This window comes from Hemiscyllium ocellatum, chromosome 31, assembly GCF_020745735.1.
Source record: "Hemiscyllium ocellatum isolate sHemOce1 chromosome 31, sHemOce1.pat.X.cur, whole genome shotgun sequence".
NCBI classification, from domain to species: Eukaryota; Metazoa; Chordata; class Chondrichthyes; order Orectolobiformes; family Hemiscylliidae; genus Hemiscyllium; species Hemiscyllium ocellatum.
In genome coordinates, this window is record NC_083431.1 from 26,212,513 (window position 1) to 26,233,129 (window position 20,617).

Below are 20,617 nucleotides of genomic sequence, written 5' to 3' on the forward strand. Positions count from 1 at the left end.
TTCCATGACTTGATTGCAACTCAGTGCTAAATCACGACACCTTTGTCCTATGCTATACTCACCAGTAACTAATTGAAGGTGGCACTATTCAGTTGTTTTTAAAATAAATTCAACTATGTGACATAGGCTTTGCTGGCTGGTCAGCACTTGTTTGTCCATGCATAGTCACCCTTGTGAAAGTGGTGGTCAGCTGCCTTGTTGCATCGCTGTAATCCACTTGGTGTAGGTAGACCCACAATGCTGTTAAAGAGGGAATTTCAGGATATTCACCCAACAATGTTGAAAGAACAGCAAAATAATTCCAAGGCTGGGTGGTGAATGGCTAGGAGGGGAACTTGCAGATGGTAGTGTTCCCATACATCAGCTCCCCTTGTCCTTTTAGATGGAAGTGGTAATGGGTTTGGAAGGTGCTGTCTAAGGGTCTTTGGTGAATTTCTGCAGTGTATCTTGTAAATGATGCACATTGCTGCTACTCAGCGTCAGTAATAGAGGAACTAAATGTTTGTGGCTGTGGTGCCAATCAAGTGGTCGGCTTTGTTTTGTGTGGTGTCAAGCTTCTTGAGAGTTGTTGGAACTGCACCCATCCAGGGAGTATTTCATTACACTCCTGACTTGTGCCTTGTAGGTGGTGGACAGATTTTGGAGAGTCATGGGTTTTGGACTCTCTTCAGGATTTGTAGACTCTGACCTCCTTCTGTTGTGAAATATTATATATTAGTCCCATTGAGATTCTGGTTAGTCGTAATCTCCGGGGATAGGAGGAAATTCAGCGATGGTAGTTTCACTAACTGCCACATGTTGATGGAAGGATTCTCTGTCATTGGAGATGGGACTTCTGTTGAATGAATGTTACTTGCATTTTTGTCAAACCAAGTCTTGGTATTGCCCAGCTCTTGATGGATTTGGACATAGACAGCTTCAGTATCTGAGGAGTCATGAATAGAGCTAAACTTTGTGCAGCCATCAACTAAAATCCCCACCTCTGAAATTATAATGGACGATAGCAGCTGAAGATAGTTGGGCATTTTATGTGGAATCCTTACAATGACAAGCTAACCATTTTGTCTGAATTTTAACACTGTTGGCTCCTTTTGACCCCACATTCCCTCACTCATTATTTTAATATCAACTACACAATATCATCAATACAAAATCCTTACTGCTTGACTGAGCACAATGTACACATTCATATCATTGTTACTAACTTTACAATAAAAGATTAGATCAGAATAGTCCTTGAAGTCATCATCTTTCAAAAATATGCTGTCTGCTAAACTTTAAAAAAAATCCCACAGAAATTTAGAGCACAGCGAGGCCATTTACACCATTGTATTGATGCTGGCTCATTGACGGATTAATCCAAAACTTACTCCTTATCCCGGTTTCTTCCTGCATTTCAAATGGATCCAGATTTCCCTTATGAAATAGCCTATGCATCAATCATTCCCTTTTGCAAAAGAATCCCTGTTCCACCAAGTATCAGTGTAAAGAGTTATCTCCAAACCCCTTGCTTCTGTCCATTAGTGAGGACATTAAAAAGGTTGACTCCCTTTTTTCAATTTTTTACAAAAACCTTTCATGAACACAACAGAGAGCCATCAAACTAACGTAGTGACACTATTTTTATCAAGTAAAACACATATTTCAGTTTTTTCATTATACTGACCTCCATGTCCTCCTGTCCTTCTATACTTCCTTGCGTACGACATCCTTGTCTAATGAGATTGTCACTGTACATATCACCTGCAAGGAAAAAAAAAGGTTCTTAGCTCTTATAACACAGCACCAATACGCTGGCTGTAATGTGGGCAATGAGGGTTGAGGAGGTGGTGCATTGGTGAGGGGAGAGAGAGAGAGAGAGAGAGAGAGAGAGACAGAGACAGAGAGAGACAGAGACAGAGAGAGACAGAGACAGAGAGAGAGAAAGAGAGAGCGAGAGATACAGACAGACAGAAGCAGAGACAGAAAGAGAGTGAAAAACAGACAGAAACAGAGACAGAAAGGGAGGGAGACAGTAGCCCAGTATAAAATCTGGTTGCTCCTCCAATCCACCCCACACCACCTCCTCCCACTCCACTGACTTGATCCCCAGGAGCCCCAGGGGAATAAACTGCCTTATTGAGAGCATCACGGTTGTTATGGACTCTGAGATCTCTCAAGGTCATTTAATCACTGATCTGCTGTGTCTGGATTGGACATCACGCCCCAAGAACTGCCTGTCAATGAAAGGCCAGCAGCCTTATCATACCAGCACGGGAGTGGTAGCCACTGCCGATATTGTTGTTAAGTCTCCCCAGGGGATCAGTAATGGATCATCCAGAGACGGACAAGCAGCGATTAAGGAGGAGAGGAACTAGTGAGCAGGGGTGGCAGCAGCTGGCATTAAGGGCAAGGGGATGACAACCTGTATGCTCCCCTTTCCAATGTTAGGTGGCACAATTGGACACAGAGTGCCTTTGAACAACGATGTTTTCTGGAAGGCTATAATTGCAGAGCTGCCACCTTGAATGGCCTATTGCCTGCTTGCCACTGATTGAACACCAAACAGTAAAGGACCATACCCTGAACTCGTTAATGGGCTGAAGGCTGCCCTCAAGCCTGCTCTGCCTGGGCACAGCCAGAGGGAGAACGAATCTCCTGATCACACAGCTCAGCTCCAAGAGACATTAAATTTAACAGTTTGACTTAGCAGACAATTGGTACAAATGACTTAGCTGACTAATTTAAACCGTAAAGTCATCAGAGCCCATAAAACAATATACCATAATGCATTTAAAATAAAATTATCAAGTGTAATGTTACTTTTGTGATTTCCATGTCAGACCATTTATTTGTCATTCAAAATGTGTGCACCATAAATCTGAGTCTATTCAGCAGCTGGCAGGTCACATGTTCTTCAAAATCATACTGGGGGAGTACTGCATTACTGTAAGGAGCATTTTTCAAATGAGTCACTAAACCACGGGTCTGTCTGCTCAGGCAGATGTAAAAATGCCATTGGCACTTTTGGAAGAAGAGTATAATATCATGCATATAAAATAAAAGAATAGATTGTTCCAACCTCTTCCCTTGGACAAAATCGAGAACAATGTCAGCAGTTATAAATATAACAAGTAATAGCACCCGGTGCAATCAAATGTGCATTGTTCATGTCTCACTTCATATGAGCGTAATAATTCAACAAATGCCTTCAATATGGACAAAAGAAATGGCCTTCCAAATAGAGGGTGATACGGTGGCTCAGTGATTAGCACTGCTGCCTCACAGCACCAGGGACCTGGGTTTGATTCTAGCCTCGGCACCTGTCAGTGTGAAGTTTGCACATTCTCCCTGTGTCTATGCGGGTTCCCTCCCACAGTCCAAAAATGTGCAGGTTAGGCGGACTGGCATGCTAAATTGCCCATAGTGTCCAGGGATGTGCAGGCCAGATGGATTAGCCATGGGAAATACAGGGATAGGGTGGGATGCTCTTCGGAGGGTTTGTGCGGACTCGATGGGCCGAATGGTTTGCTTCCACACTGTAGGGGTTCTATGTTCCTTTTTTTTTAGAAGTATGGCATGAAGGATATTCATATCACCATCCCCCTCATGGAGAAACTTATAGTTTTGTCTCTGTGCTCATATCAATATAATGATTATATAACTCACTGCAATGTGTGTAAATTAGAATGCCAGGCATCAATTAATTCATAGGAATGAGAAAAGCAAAATCAAACTAAGTTCAAAGCTGACTAATGTTGGTAAGATTGAAAGGTGCAGAAGTTTGTAACTCAAGAGTGGATTTATAGATCTTTATCAACTTGCATGGGCAAGGCCCACAAAGGGTGTGGGTTATGACTACATTTATTGGATATATAGCCGTTAATTTCAACACACAACAAATTGTGATCATTTTCTTCATTTGCCATTGACATAGCACTTGGCAATTTCATTTGTATATTAAATGTGCTATGTCTTAAATCTATCCAGTTGGCATTTTGAGCTTCTGAAACTTTTCAAACTTTGGTGCATTGTTGACCTAGTCAATGAGTAATAATTTGATTCATCTCTGTCAACGATCTACTCATCTTGGATGTAGGTTTGCTCGCTGAGCTGGAAGGTTCATTTCCAGACATTTTGTTCCCCTACTAGGTAACATTTCAGTGGGCCTCAGGTGAAACAATGCTGAATATTCCTGCTTTCTATTTATATATATGTTTATAACCCAAACATACAAACAGAAAGCAGGAATTTTCAGCATTGCTTTGCCTGAGGCCCACTGAAGATGTTACCTAGTAGGGTAATGAAACATTTAGAAATGAACCTTCCAGCTCAGTGAGCAAACCTACATCCAAAACCTCAACCTGAGCTACAAATCTTCTCAAAACGCGCTAAGGTCTACTCATTTTTTCAAAGTTATATTTCCAACATTTTGTCTGCTCGAGACCACAGAATTTGACTTGAGTCGTCTTTACCTCAGGATCAATGAGCAAGCTAAGCACAGATGAATGCATTAATCAGCTCAAAGACTTTTATTCAAAACAGGAACTTACTTACCACAAACACCATATAACATATCAAGATGAGACTGTTTTATTCAATATTCAAATTTTGTATATGACTGTGAAATATTAGATATATTTCACACAGATATATCCATTTATACAAGGAATCTATGTTGATTTTATTCCTTTCTGAGATGCTAGATATATTAACATGTGCTTCTCCAACAACAGCATAACTGGTCCTACCTTAAATGCACCAGCAGCTGATAGTCACAGGATATATTTTGCCTATTCACATAGAAAACAAAGTCAGTGGGAGCAAGAATTGGATTCAGGCTTTGGATTAGCCTGATTTTCTTGCTCATAAATCTTGCTCAGATTTATCACCAACATATGCTCTCCATTAATAGCACATTATATAAGGTATCTGTTACTGACCGTTGCTCGATTAACTAGATAGCATAAACTGAAAAGGTTTCCAAACAATTCAGAACAAATCATCTCAATGGTTGAGAATTTTGTTTGTAGCACCTGACATTGAGAAAATGGTTCCTGAGCAAGGAATAGTAATGACAAGGGGAATACTCCATTTATATTGGTGTCTTGCTGATTTACTCAAAGATAGAGAAACATTTTAGCTGACTCTCAGAGCTAGGCGCATGTATCTTCCTCCAATTAGACTGTCTAGAGGGCAACTATGCACCCCCCCCCCCACCACAGAAGTCAAGTCCCCAGGGGCATAAACCCCACACAGCGAGAGCCAATGAGGCTGGTGGCTCTTACACTCAGCAGTGCCACCTTGGAAACCGTGGCCACTACCAGAAGGATAACCCAAATCACAGGAACAAGGTGTCAAGTAAGTGCTTTTTTGGGGGGAATTATGGGGTGAGACAGGGTGAGAAGAGAGAGTTAAGGGTCATGGGGAGAGATGCAGCAGGAGCTGGAAGCTAGGGCAGGGTGCTGACTCTCAAGAAGACAATCTGTCCTAAAAAAAATTGTTCACCAACCTGCTGGAACATGTTTCTGTGGCCATTACATCCTGAGATGAACTCCATCCTTTTGGCCTAGATGTATGATTACTCTCTGTGTGCCTCAAGACTCTAACCCCCTGCCCTATCTCCTGTCCTCAAATGCACACAAATTAGTGCAAACTAAGGAACGGCCAGCCCACCCACAAACTTACGGTCTGCCTGCCTTAGTTTGCCAATCAAGTTGAAGCTAAGACCACTGCAGCCCAGGATATGGTTCCTAAATGGTCATTTATCAACCACTTTAGGGCCTCAATTGACAGAGGAGTGGGAAGGTTAAGTTTGAGCCTTCCCATCAAGAACTTAATTTGGATGGAGGTGGAGTGGTACTAGGGCACTGGGACATCGCCACACTGCCCCATTAAATTGCCTTCCTGCCTCAGGCCTGTCTGTCACCTCTGAGACTAGGAGTTTCCACCTGAAATTTACTTTGTTTCTGTTCAAAATCCTGAGTCATTTCAACGTCAATGGATGCAAATTGCAAAATGGTCTAAAAACACTTTGGAAAGGTTTCACAGTGATGTGTAAAGTTTCATCACTGGCATTCAAATAGATGATCTTACAATCACTTCAAACATTAAGGTAGTGCTGCAGCAGTTGGCACAAACACAGAGGCCCAACTAGGTATTAGCAATTCTCTTATCGAGTCATTTTAGAAATTACCTTACACCATACCGAGAGTAAAGCCCATGCCCATCACATTAGCCCAGCACAGGATAAAGCAACTCCACACAATTCAACAATCAAAATGGTTTTAAACTGTACCTAGTTGAACTGCAAGTTTGTTGTTTCTTCTGTTGACTACTGGAAGGTAAATTTGTGGACACGGAGATATTTTGAAAATTCTGACCTTGATGCCAGCTTTGCCACCTGCCTGCCCCAAAATGCAATTACCAAGTTGTGGAGATGAAGGAAGTGATTTTAAATGAAGAGACCTTGGTAAGGCATGGACTGGCACAGTTAATCAAGTTTTCTTGACAGAAATATTGACTTGCTTTTTTTTTAAGCAGCAAAAATAAAGTACAGCTTGTCAGTCTAAGGCCCACTGTTGTCTATCTCTATTTGCAGTGAATTGCTTGCTACTAGAGGAGTCATAGAATTCTAAAGCACAGAAGCAGACCCTTCGGTCCAACTCATTCATGATGACCAGACATCCCAATCTGACCTAGTCTCATTTACCAGCATTCGTCCCATATCCCTCGAAACCCCTCCTATTCATATACCCATTCAGATGTCTTTGAAATGTTGTAATTACACCCACCTCCACCACTTCCTCTGGCAATTCATTCCATACACACACCATCCTCTGGATGAAAAAGTTAACCCTCATGTCCTTTTTAAATCGTTCCCCTCTCACCTGAAACCTACATCCTCTAGTTTTGGTCTCCCCCACCTTATTCATGCCCCTCACGATCTTATAAACCTCGATGAAGTCAACCCTAAGCTTCTGACACTTCAGGAAAAATGGCTCCAGCCTATTCAACCTCTCCCTATAGCTCAAGCCCTCCAGACCGGCAACATGCTTGTCAATCTTTTCTGCATCCTCTCAACTTTAACAACATCCTTCCTATAAAACAGCAACCAGAGTTGCATGTAATATTCCAACAGTGGCCTCACCACTGTCCTGTACAGCTTCAACATGACATCCCAACTCCTATACTCAATGCACTGACCAATGAAGGCAAGCAAGTTCAAAACGTAATGTGTGATTTTAAAGTGAACAGCTTAGATTAGATTCCCTACAGTGTGGAATCTTTGGCCCAACTAGTCCACACCAACCCTCTGTAGAGCAATCCACCCAGACCCATTCCCCTCTGACCAGTGCACCTAACACTATTGACAATTTAGAATGGCCAATTCACCTGACTTGCACATCTTTGGACTGTGGGAGGAAACCGGAGCACCCAGACACCAGGAGAATGTGCAAATTTCACACAGTCGCCCAAAACTGGAATCAAACCTGGGACCCTGGTGCTGTGAGGCAGCAGTGCTAACCACTAAGCCACCATGCTGCTCTTATTCTAGTCTGTCTAAAATACTTAAGGGGCAACTTTTTCACACAGAGGATGGTATGTGCATGGAATGAGCTGCCAGAGGAAGTGGTGGAGGCTGAGAAATTGCAACATTTAAAAGGCATTTGGGTGGGTATATGAATCGAAGGGTTTGGAGAGATATTGGCCGGGTGCTGGCAAGTGGGACATCTGATCGGCATGGACGGGTTTGACCGAAGGATTTGTTTCCATGCTGTACATCTCTATGACTCTATGGCAATTTTACAAAAAAAGCTCAGCTACATCTTGACCATAGGAAGGATTTACAGAAGTTAGGTAGTACCATACTGATAATGTTAACCCATCTGGGATAGAGAAAATGGGATCAACAGCTAAATCTGTCCATGGGTCTTACTGACAAAGCCCCATCATCTCTCCACAGCTTCCACTCTTCACCTGCTCTTCCGGGCAATTGAGAGGGACAATTATTGAACGAGAACAGGAATCTTCTGTAAATATGCAAAACAAATCTTTGGAGCTGCTCTGTTGTTATTTTATCCAGAAGTCTACCTGGGGATTGTGGCCAATGTAGCACAAAAAAATTCAGAGTTAGAAGTGACCCCAAAAGGGTATGCATTTTTCTCTCATTTAAAGCTTAAGAGCACCAAGATTGTTAGATGTGATTCACAAAGCACCGCAAGAAAAAAATTGTATTCAGGCTTCTAATAGACACAATGAAGTAAGTGGAGATCTTTCATTTATAGGATCGCTATCTCTCACTTTTTGGTCCATAAAATTTCCAAAGTTTTTTTTCAAAATTACAGTCAGTTTGTTACATAGATTCAGAGCTATGTAATTGCATAGCTTGTAAATAATAATCAATCTCAATTTAACTTGGACAACATGGTAACTCCCCACGGCAAAAGGCAGCAAAGAGTTAAATGATCTCTGTTGCAATTAACTAAAGCTAGAAATTAACTGCTGCCACATTAACTATTCAAGTGACAAATAAGGGCACAGTTTTCAATTGACTTGAGACTTCATTTAAGTTGTCTACCATGCAAAACCAATAACAAGGTAACAACAGCAATAACTTGTGTTTACAATAATAAAACATCACAAGACCTTTCACCTGGGAGTTACAAAGCAAAATTTGACACTGATTCATTTAGGCTAATATGAGGACAGACGGCCAAATGCTTGATAACATGAAAGGTTTAAGGGAGGAAAGAGAGAGAGAGAGAGAGAGAGAGAGAGATGCAAAGGCTTTGGATGGGATTTGGAGAGTTTATGAGCAGGCAGCTTATGCCACCAGACAGAAACAGAAGAGCATTAACAATCGACCACTCCTTTCAATGTTTTTCCTATTCCATGTGATGATATACTTGGGTGCCCAAATTACTTCCCTGAAATTTGCCATGTGTAGAATTACAAAGCACAACTCCATACCTCACTAGGGCATGACAAACTGGAGAACGAATGTCCTATTAAAAATCTGATATTATCCACATTTCTGAAGAAAATATTTAGCATCTTGTGGCAGCTTTCCCAACACGGCTGTGATTGGCATAATCAGACTGTATCGAAAATGTTCAGGGACCTGCTTTTAGAAAGTTCGGGGCAGGTGTACTGAAAAAGGAAGTAAAAGACATTAAGACAGACTGTGAAGAGTGATGAGCAGCTAATGTAAATCAGAGTATAACAGTCTTGAATAGACAAAGAAATTATACAAGGTTCATAAGGGGAAGAGTGGGCTAATCTCAGCTGATTGAGATGGAGGCATGTCTGCACTACTTGTGCAGATTTTGTATCTGTCTAAGCCGAGGAAAAAAATTGCTCCCAAAATCATAGTGAAAGAAAAGGTGATTAAGTTAATAAATGGGCTAAAAATAATAAAAAGATGTCAGAAATTCAGGCTGCATCAAGCCTGATAAATCCCCAGGACCAGGAGGCACACATTCAATGATGTCAAGGGTAAAAGGGTGGAAACTGTAAAGGTTCTGCCCACAATTTTCCAAACCTTCATAGAAAATGGAGGTGATGTCAGAGGACTGGAAAATTTCAAATTACATCCTTGAGTAGGAAAGTGTTAAACTGTAAGTTTAACCTAGCAATGGGAAAGATTTCAGAAGTGACAAGTTTGGACAAGATTAATAAAATCACTTGGATAAATGTGGAAGTAGTTAGGAAAATCAACATGGGTTTGTTAAAGCCAGACTGTGTTTAACCTGATTGTATTTTTGCAAAGAAGCAGTAGAGGGAGTTGATGGGGATAAGTTGATTGATATGGCGTATATGGACTTGCACAGATATTTGATAAAGGGTCCACTTACTAGGCATGTTAGCAAATATGAAGTCTATGGATTACAGCCAACCATGACAGCAGGGACACAAATGGAGCAGAGTGCCAAGAAACCAAGTGAAGGTGAACAACTGCTTTTCAGACTGGAGGAAACAATGCTGTGGCTTCCACAGAGTTAGTCCTGGGACCAGTGTTTTTCTTGATCAACATAAATGGCCTGGACTTGAATGGGCAGGGCACAGTTTCAATATTACAGAGGACAAAGCACTTGGAAGTACACTGAACTGTGAGAAGGATAGCAATAAACTTCATGATGACATGCAGGCTGGTAGGATGGGTGGATTCAACAAATGAAATTGAATGCAGAGATGTTTGCAGTGTCACTTTTCGAGAAGAAGAACAAGGCGAGAAAAATTCTAATGGGGATGAAGGAACAGACAGACATGCGTGCATATGTGCACAAATCTTTAAAGGTGGCAGAGCAATGGTTGAAATCATAAGAAATCTGGACCTTAAGGGCACAGCAGACAAAAGTGAGGAAGTTATGCTGAACCGTTAAAGGACACTGGTTAAATGTCAACTGGCATATTATGTCCAATCCCAAGCACCACTGTTTGAAAAGAAAGGCAATGCATTAAGAGAGGCTACAGAAAAGACTTCCAAGAATAGTTCCAAGAACGAGACACCTCAGCTCCATTCATTGATTAATTAAGTCCTCCTTCCAGAAAAGTGAAAGGATTTTTGAACATGTTCAAGATGATGAGGGATTTAGACAGAGCAGAGAGGAACTCTTCCCATTGATAGAAGGCTGGAGAACCAAAGAAAAATGAATTAAAGTGACCAATGGCAAGTTGAGGAAAAGCTATTTTAAACAAGGAGCTTTCAAAGTGGGATTGGACAAGTACCTGAAGACAAAAGCTTTGCAGTGCCATTGGAGAAGGCTGGGGTCATATAAAGGGCCAGGCTGAGTTGTCCCTGCAGAGGGCTGGCAGAAATATTACAGGCCAAATAGTCGCCTTCAGCCCACATCAATTCTCTGATTCTAATTGCCTTATTTAAGAAAGATGCATTGAAAATTAATGAACAAATGAAAATTCCATTAACATTTAACATCTCTGATGCAAGCACGCTCATTTTGCAGTCACGCTTTCTCCAATCACTCTTCTTTTAACTAATTAACCAGCATCTAATTGGTCTGGAGTCTATGATGGTGCCTTGTGTTCTGATGAAAAAGGAAAATGCCAATTACTACTTTTTATTTACCATGGAGACAAAATGCTTTCAAAGAAAATATGTTTGGAAGCATTTCCTAATATTATAGATAAATGAATGTAAAAAAGTATAAACATTTTATTTACAATTGAAGTTTATTAAATTAATTATGATTGTTACATTTAACCACCATTAGTAGCAGCTGAGCTGAAGACAGTATGAACAGTAAGTAGCAGAGTGTTTAAGTTAATCATTTTTCTATTCTTTCCCTATAAGTGTTTGGTTGGTATTTAGTTTTTTTTTCCCTTGCTGGAATGAGTGAAGAAGCTGCATATGAATTGAAAATACTGCATCTAAAACAAATTCTATTTTCTTTATTCTTTCGTAGGATGTGGGCACTGCTGAATTGTCCTTGAGCTGAGTGACTTGCAAGGCCATTTCAGAGGGCAGTGAAAAGCCAACCTGTAGGACCAGGAGTCAGATGTTGGCCAGACTGGGTAAGGACAGCAAAGTACTTTACCTGGACAACATTAGAGAACAAGATGGAGTTTTTCAAAAATCATTGCTGGTAAACATAGTCACAATTATTGACACTAGCATTATATTCCAGATTTATTAACTGAATTTAAATTCTATCAGCCACCTGGTCGGATTTGAATACATGTTCCCAGAGCATTAACCTGGAGTTCTGAGTCACTATTGCACAGGCGCGACAAGTATGCCCAATCGCTCCCCAGACAATTTCCATTTAGAAATCATGGCCTGAATCTCCACTAGACTAAAGCCTGATTAATATTACTGGACAAGTAGATTGAGTCTCTATAATTGAAGAATTCCCTTTAACCAAAGGGCAAGATCAGCTCCTGTCTCACTAAACAGTGGTAGTTCCTCCTGGCCAGATTTAGTCTGCGGTGTTAGGTATTCATTTCTCATTGCTCCGAGAGGATGTAAGAATGCACATCAAAGAACAGTACAAAAATAACTCCAGGTGAAATGCTGATCACAGCAAAAAAAAACAAATTGAGATTCAGAGGATCTGTTCGATAGTAAGCTACGATAGAAATGATGGAACAAATGGCCTTCTTCTACGCCGTAATGAAACAATTGAAAATCAGTAATGGGATGAAATATTTGAAATTAATACCCAAATCCAAATTAGCCAGGGGAAAAAAAAATGTCTTTGCAACATTGACTTTTTGAACTCAACAAATCCTTGTACTAATTATATATTGCATTTGTGTTTGTGATTTTTGCTTTAAAGTACATCTAAGCTCCAGGTAGGTCTGTTCTAAAATCTGATTTTTTAAACTGCTGACCTGTTGCATTGTTTAAAGGATGAAGAAGCAATTTACAATAATGAGTCTCCAGCACAACAGGCAGTCTCGCCTACAAATCACTGACCTGTCATTTACAGCTCCAGCCTTTTACTTTTACATGAACGAGCAGTGAAAAAAAAAATCTGGCTTGTTGTTTCTTTTCAATCAAACTATTCAAAAGCCACATGGAAGGATATTTTTTTATCTCGATTTGCTTGCTGGGGCATAGATGTCACTGGCTGGGCCAACATTTATTGCTCGTTTCTCGTTGGCCTTGAGAAGGTGGTGATGAGCTGCCATCTTGAACCATAACAATTCCAAGTTTTTGACCAATGACACTGAAGGAATGGCAATACATTTCCAAGTCAGGATGGTGAGTGGCTTGGAGGGGAGATTTTGATGCCATTTTGTCCTTTTAGATGGACGTGACCATGGGTTTGGAAGGCACTGTCTAAGGGATCTTTGGTGAATTTCTGCAGTGCAGCTTGTAAATAGTACACACTGCTGCAACTGAGCATCAGTCGTGGAGGGTCCTGAATGTTTGTAGATGTGGTGACAATCAAGTGGGCTGCTTTGTCCAGAGTAATATCAAGTTTCCTGAGCATTCTTGGATCTTCATTCATCTAAACAACTGATGTTTATTCCATCACATTCCTGACTTGTGTTTTGGAAATGATGGGACATCAGGAGATAGGGTTACAACAGTCAAGGTCTTTTTTCCCAGGGTAGGGGAGTCCAAAACTACAGCACATAGGTTAAGGTGAGAGGGGAAAGATTTAAAATGGACCTGAGGAGCAACTTGTTCACACAAAGAGTGGTGTGTGTATGGAACGAGTTGCCAGAGGAGGTGGTGAACGCTGGTACAATTACAACATTTAAAATGTATCTGGATAGGTACATGAGTAGAGGGATAGGGGCCAAGTGCTGGCAAATGATACTTGACAAGTCTAGGATATCTGGTTATCAAGGCCGTGTTAGACCAAAGGATTTGTTTCTATGCTAAATAACCAGCTCAATCAGTAGTGGTGCTGCTGGGCCATTCTGGGTGCTGGGCATTAAAACTCCCCTCAGCCAGAACACATTTTGTACCCTTGCCACCCTCAGAGCTGGTTCCAAGTGTTATCCAAAGTGGAGAGACACTGATTCATCAGCTGAGGAAGGACAATACATAGCATCAGAGTCATACAACATCAACAGCATGGCCCAGTACATCAACAGCAACCAAAGAAACCAAATACAGCAATCTCATTTATCTGCACTTGGTCCATAGTCAACTATGCCCTAGTGTTTTAAGTACTCATCCAGATGTTTCTTAAACATTGTAAGAATACTTGTCTCCATCACCATCTCAGGTAGCACATTCTATTTTTCGACCTCTGAGTGAAATAATAGTCTCAGACCTCCTCTAAAAGACTTACTCCTCATCTTAAACCTATGTGCCATGGTCTTAGACACATCTGCCATGGGGAGGAGATTCTTACAACCTACTCTGTCTATGCCTCTCATAGTTTTGTACACCTCAATCAGACCCTGCCTCGCCTCCTCTGCTCCAGGTCAAACAAGCTCAGCCTATCTACTCTTTCCACACCATGAGATCTTTTGCCCCAGTCCTGGTGAATCTCCTCTGCACCCAATCCAGTACAATCATATCCTTTAGGTAGCGTGGCGACCAGATCTACACACAGTATTCCATCTGTGACCGAAGCAATGTTTCATACAGGGGCAACAAGACTTCCTCGCTCCCGCATTCTACATCGTGGCTAATGAAGGCAAGCATCCTATATTCCTTCTTCACCACCCTGTCTACGTGTACTACCCATACTGACACCTTTGAGGTAATCAGCAGGAGATTTCTTTGCCTATGTTTGGTGCATGCCAGGAGACTTCATGAAGCCGGCAAAATGTTCATACAGTCTGTTAATAAAACACACTCAGCAGTCAAAAGGAACAATAACTAAAAGATTCAATTAAAGCACATTAAATGGACAAATTCTAATTTGTAACAATTTATCAACAATTTGAGTTGTGTGAGTGAGAATTGCAAATAGTGACAGGTTTTGTTGAGTTTACAATTGAGGTATTAATCAGTATCAACTATCCATTAGGAAATTGGGAGGGATTAAGTTACTCCCAATCCAAGTGATAGCCCATTTGCATTATGTCAGATGATGGATTTTAGATTTTATGTTACACATTAAGTTCTTATTTAAATGGGCACTCTAAAATCATTGCAAAATGTTTTTGTTTCAGAACAGCAATTACACTGCAGAATCAACACAAATCCAGGTCCAGGCCCAATCTGTTATTAGAAAGGAGTAACGTCAGACTCTCAGAGAAGGGACTAATGTCCATAAGGATCTCCAGATCCTCTGTTGTGATTTTGCTTTTTTAGGCTAGTCTAAAAAAAAGTGCTTTTTATTGAATCTGATGCTCTTCAAAATTAATAAGTATTTATTTTTGAAATGATGTCAGAGTGTTTAAAAACAGCTTTAACATCAAAGTAAAAAGCCCCACATACTGACTCGAACTGGCCTTCGGGTATCCTAATTACTAAATGTTGACAACCATCATGATATACTACTCTTTGTGTGTTAGTGCTGTGGTAAGTGACATGCACTAGGAAGTACCAAATATTTCACACAAGAAATTGTTTCATTAAATAAACAGAGCGCATTGGGGTGGTGATGTATCTACACCTGGGTGGAAATAAATGTGTCATTAGACTTGACAAAAATAATTTGTTTTATTCAAAAACATAACAGACTCAAGCAAAACAGAAGTTGCTGGAAAAGCTCAGCAGGTCTGGAAGCATCTGTAGAGAGAAATTAGAGCTAATGTTTCAGGTTCAATGACACTTCCTCAGAAGAAAGACTTAATTTTCAAATAGAGAGAACCTGAAAATTGTGGACAAATGGAGAGGTTTGGAAGACTTGTATATAAATCGATCAATGCTAGTGGATAGGTACCAAAGTGATTTTGAAACCCATTGTATACCACATTTATCTCAGGAGGGCTGTGATGTAAAGGGGTGTAAGTTGTACATAGATAGTAACCTACATTCATTTCTAGGCCATGTCCTTGGAGAGGTTACAGTGCAGATTCATTGGTTTACAGGCAGTCTGGACTAGGTTTGTAATGGCTTGTATATTGAAGACTGAGGAAGGATCTAATTGAGCAGTTTATTCAAAGGATAGATGGGGGAAATGATTTGTCTTTGCATGGTGCAGGAGCGGTGTCCAAATCAAGAGCTGCCACTGCATAACAAGACCGAGGTAATTTGGGGAAAATGCCAAAAAGCATTTCACCTCACAATATGTCATAGGTATCTGGAAAACTTGCCTGAAAACCTATTACTATAAGAACACTAAAATCTAAAATCTGAGACAGAATAATTTTAATCGGGTAATAGAAGTAAGCAGAGATAAAAACAGGTTTTTTTTGAGGTCCTTCGTAAGCCTTCTCAAAGGCTACTTTTTTTGATAGTTGGGACTACATTTTCATTCTAACTAACTCCTTCATTAGGTCAGATGTAGTCACACAGGAACAATATCTGTTATACCTGTGTAAACATGTGGGACATCTGGACTCACACAGTAGTAGTATTAGCAGAATTCAACAACATCCTCTATGTTTATTCCTCCATTAAGCTTAAAACCCAAACACATAAGGAAAGCTTCAACTTCCTAAACACTGCAGATTTAAATTGGAAAAGGCAACAGGCATATGTTAGCAAAAGATATTTTTTCAAAACAACTGCCACACACCATTTAAAAACCACATTAATTTGTGAGGATTTCCTTACCTCACTGATTTCAAATTGCTCTGGCTTCCAGTTAATTATCTATTCCTAGCTTGAAAGGTTTGAAATGGCTTGATAGCCTCACTCCTCCCGTTTTAGCCACTGGTTTCCTCCACATCCTTTGCAGCCACCCACCACTTCAAGTAATTTCTAAACCCACCCTGGCCATGCCTGGCACATCCAGACACCCAATATGATAATCTCACCCAGCAGACTGGCTGCTTCCCTATGACCTCGCTCTGCAGACTGGGAGCTCCACCCAGCCTTGCCCAGCAGATTGGTTGTTTACCTCATGCACTTGCTGCTGTTCGGCTCACTAGTTAACCTATCAGCATCAAACATGGGGAAGAAGTGGCCTGTGATTGGAGGTGCAGCTCCTTTCAAAGTTTCCAAGTTCTACATATGGTGGCATCTTTTTCCTGAACGGTCAGGCTGATGTGATAGCTCCCAGGGAAGAATTTGATTAGAGACAAAAAGACTGCAGATGCTGGAATCCAAGGTAGACAAGCAGGAGGCTGGCACAGTGCTGTGGCAGCTGCCATTGCTGTGAATTGTCAGCAATGGAACAAAGGGAACAAAATCAAAGGAGCTAAGATAAAAGTCAACATTCATCTCACTGAAATTGTTCAATTCTCCGAAATAGACCTCTGGTGCAACGCATACATTTTAGCTAATACCATATGTTTCTCAGAGCAGTGAAATCATTGAAAAGCTATGGCTCAGAAAGGAGACATTCGGTCCATCAAGTTTGCACTGGCCAAACCTTCACCATCAAACTGGGCAGCAAATTCCAGACACCCACTTCTCTCTGGTTGTAAAGATTCTTTCTTTGTCTCGTAGTTTTACCAATCACCTTCACTCTGTGTCTCTGCTAACTGACCTCTCCAATAGGGAACAGGTCTTTCCTGTCTAATGTATCTACATCCATCATTATTGTGCACACTTCAATTACGGGATTGTCCTAATCTCCTTTGTTCAATTGAATTCTTATAATTTTAGGTCAAATTCATCGGGTCATTCTTAGACGTGTGTTTGATAAATGCTTAATTTTATAATAATATTTGTTTGCCGTGTAACACATTACTGCTTAGACCTCTATATTGAGATATTGGTACATTTTACCTATCCTTCAGCACATAGGACATCAATTAACAATTTGGATGGACTGTGGCCAATATATGCATGAGTTCCATTGCTATATTTGTGGAATTGGGTAGGAGCCTATTGCCAAATAAAGGATCCTATCACTGGCTCACACACCTTAATTTATGCCTTTTGGTTGAAAGATGATGGCAATTCAACTCCAGAGGGGCTCTTGTCATATAGTAGTCATGTCCCTACTCCTGGACCAGGATGCCCGGGTTCAAGTCCCACCTGCTTCAGAGGTGTGTAATAATATCTCCGAACAGGTTGATGAGAAAAAATGTTAGTTAAAAATTACAGAAATATTTTAAAAAGAAAACTCAACTCTGCCATGTATTAATATAGTTTATTCCCTGCTCTATTCCTTCTTCGTTCCTATTTTGATAAATAGCCCTATATTCCCCCCGTTCCCCTTTCATTCCTGATCCAACATAATGGGGTAATGCTGCCAACTCCAGCTGAATGTGCATGTGAAAGTTTCTTAAAATTTGTCAAATGTTGCAACAGCCATTGCATACAGCAGGCAGATCATGTTCACATAAACATGTCTACTGTAATCAAAGGGGACGGTAGCATCAAGGTATATTGATTATTAAACAGACAGGCCTAACTAGAAAACAGTTTATCCACTCACTTTGCAATGATGAATTCAGAGACTTGTTCACAGGACCATCAAGTTGTAAATTTGCCAATCACATTCTGCCGAGTGTTTACAATCCTCGGGCGAAGAAAATAAGATGGTAAGAACTTATAGCGGAGGTTACTGATTTAGTGTCTTGATCCTGTTCCGCCATTTGATAAGGTCCATTTTTTTTCATAATTAGTAGCTTCCTTGTTGATCAAAAGTCTGTCCAACTCAACCTGGAAAATATTCAACGACCAACCTCCACCACTTTCTGGGGCAGAGACTTAGGAAGGTGAATGATGCTCCATTAAAATGTTACCCATTAATGGGGCTTTCATCTCTCGAAAGGTAAAAATCTTAGAAAATGTGATAGTTTTTCTTTTGTATTAGTTAATGCCAGGACAAGTTTTTAAAACCTTTTTGAATACAAGTTGTCTCACCAAGCTTCCATTTTCTCTTTCAGTCCAACACCAAAGATGTCCATTAATTTGAAATGTGAGTGTTTTCGAATCAAAAGGCTTTTTTTAATTCATTCAAGATATGAAGTCATCACTGTCTGGATTTGTTGCCTATCCCTAGATGTACTTGGAAAAAGATGATGGTATGCTGATTTGTTTGAACTGCTGCAGGTTTCGATCGACTGACAATGCTATTAGGGAGGAAATTTCCAGTTTTGGACCCAGCAACCTGAAGGAATGGTGATATATCTCCAAGTCAAGATCATGAGTAGCTTGAAGGGGAACTTGTAGGTGGTGGTATTTACGTGTATCTGCTTGTCTTTTCCCTTCTGTATTGTAGCAGTTGTGGGCTTGGAAGGTGTTGTCTAAGGAGCCTTGGCGAATTTCTGCAGTGCATGAATTATAAACTCAGAGCTACTCATTTAAAATAAAGTTTGAACATTTTTAACTTTAGTTTCAGTAGTATTACAATAGAACCCAATAGGAAAGATGCTAGATTTGATTCCTCAATTAAAAATAATGTTTCAGAGGCCATGAACTGACCTTAGGCTCCTTATTGATGAACATGTGCTTCTGATATTAATGTAAGAGGGTAAGTTTGATTGCATGCATTTTTCATTTACTGTGAGACTCCTAAAGTTTCAGATAAGACTATAAATGTAGGATGTACGCCATTCATCCTGCTCCATCAATCACTGAGATCAAACCTGATCTGCTAATCTTTATATCCACTCTCCTGCCTTTTCTCCATAACCCTTGATTCTCTCCCTGATTAAAAATCTATCTCAGCCGTGAATATACTTCAACCCAGCCTTTTCAACCCACATTGTTCAAGAATTCCACAGATTCACTACTCTCTGAGAGAAGACATTTCCTTGTTTCTGTCTTAAATGGTCAACCCTTCATTCTGAGATTATGCCCTCTGGTCCTAGACTCTCCTACAGAGAGAAACAACCTTTCCACATCTACCCTGTCAAGTTCCCTCACAATATTGTACATTTCAACAAGGTAATCTTCTAAATTCCAACCAGTATGGGTCCAATCTACTTAACCACCTCTTGTAATACAGTCCCTGTGTACGTGGTATCAGCCTAATGAACCTTCTAGGGGCCCAGAATTGTTTAGGGTATTCCAGCTGTGGTCTGACTCATGTCTTATATAGTTTTAGTAAACACTTCCTACTTATACATATCCCATTTGCCTTCTTTATTTCCACTGCACTTGGATGCAGGCAACTAGCAAATGTGCCACTCATCGTACTGTTAAGGAATCATTTATCAATACCTGAAGCAAACATATTATGTATTAAACATAAGGGGACATATTGCTTCCTGTCCTCTGTCACGGAGTGGTTAACCGTGTGATCTCCTCCTGTAGCACTGCTTTCTGTCACCTGAATGAAGTTCCAAGGATCAATGTCTGGCACTCCTCAAATCTCAACATTACAGCTCTGCAGAATTTCTCACTTATGGTACTGAATAAATTAAACTGTAATTTTGATACATTTATGTATTTCATGAGAAAATGTAACTGCTTCTTTAAAAATGCAATGAAATGTTCAAATGCCAACGGGCAAGCTCCAGCTAAGCAGAACAGATTGCTGGTTTGATGTAAACCAGCAGGAATTTTTTTTTAACGACTTATTTTCCCATGTTGTGCTGCACTCCACAATTAAATCCACTTTAAAAAACTGAAATTAGCACCAAACCTGACTAGGTCCCAATATTTTTTAAAAATGAATACGCAATGGATGCCTGAACAAGCACTGCAGTCGAACTTCACAGGATAACACTAATCATTCAAGAAGAATGATACTATTACATAAAACCTTCCTTGGTTGTAACATCATTTTTTCATGGCTGTTCAATTCTCAAATGGCAGCAGAAGCAGGATTGGCGGGTTCCCACCTCTCAATGATGTACTATTCTCCTGTTGTGGTCCCAGCTCTGAGCATTTCAAGAAGATCAGAAAGGAGGTGAATAGCTACCTAAACCGCTATTGTTAGGCAGTCCACTACTATGTCAAGTGGAATTCTCCAGGTAATATAAAGGCCCCTCACTGAGGGTAAAACAGAGTCAAGAGATGGAAGCCAGCTGTAGTTCAGCAACTTTTTCCTGTTACAATATTTTTACAATCTATTCAGAGGGCACCTGCACCTTGACCCTTCCTCACCTACATACTTGAGCAGCTGCCACTGAATTCCGATTGGCCTACAGCCTTGGGGTCTACTTATTGCCTTTAATCAGATGACGAGCCCAC

General features: G+C 40.5%; 1 protein-coding gene across 1 annotated transcript in view; it reads right to left on the bottom strand.

Moving 5' to 3' along the window:
* Positions 1–20,617, bottom strand: part of pitpnm3 (PITPNM family member 3) — a 663,088-nt gene that overhangs the window by 238,352 nt on the left and 404,119 nt on the right. Inside the window, exon 4 of the mRNA XM_060847742.1 lies at positions 1,667–1,743. Coding sequence (XP_060703725.1) covers positions 1,667–1,743 — 77 coding nt within the window. The remainder of the gene's footprint in view (positions 1–1,666; positions 1,744–20,617) is intronic.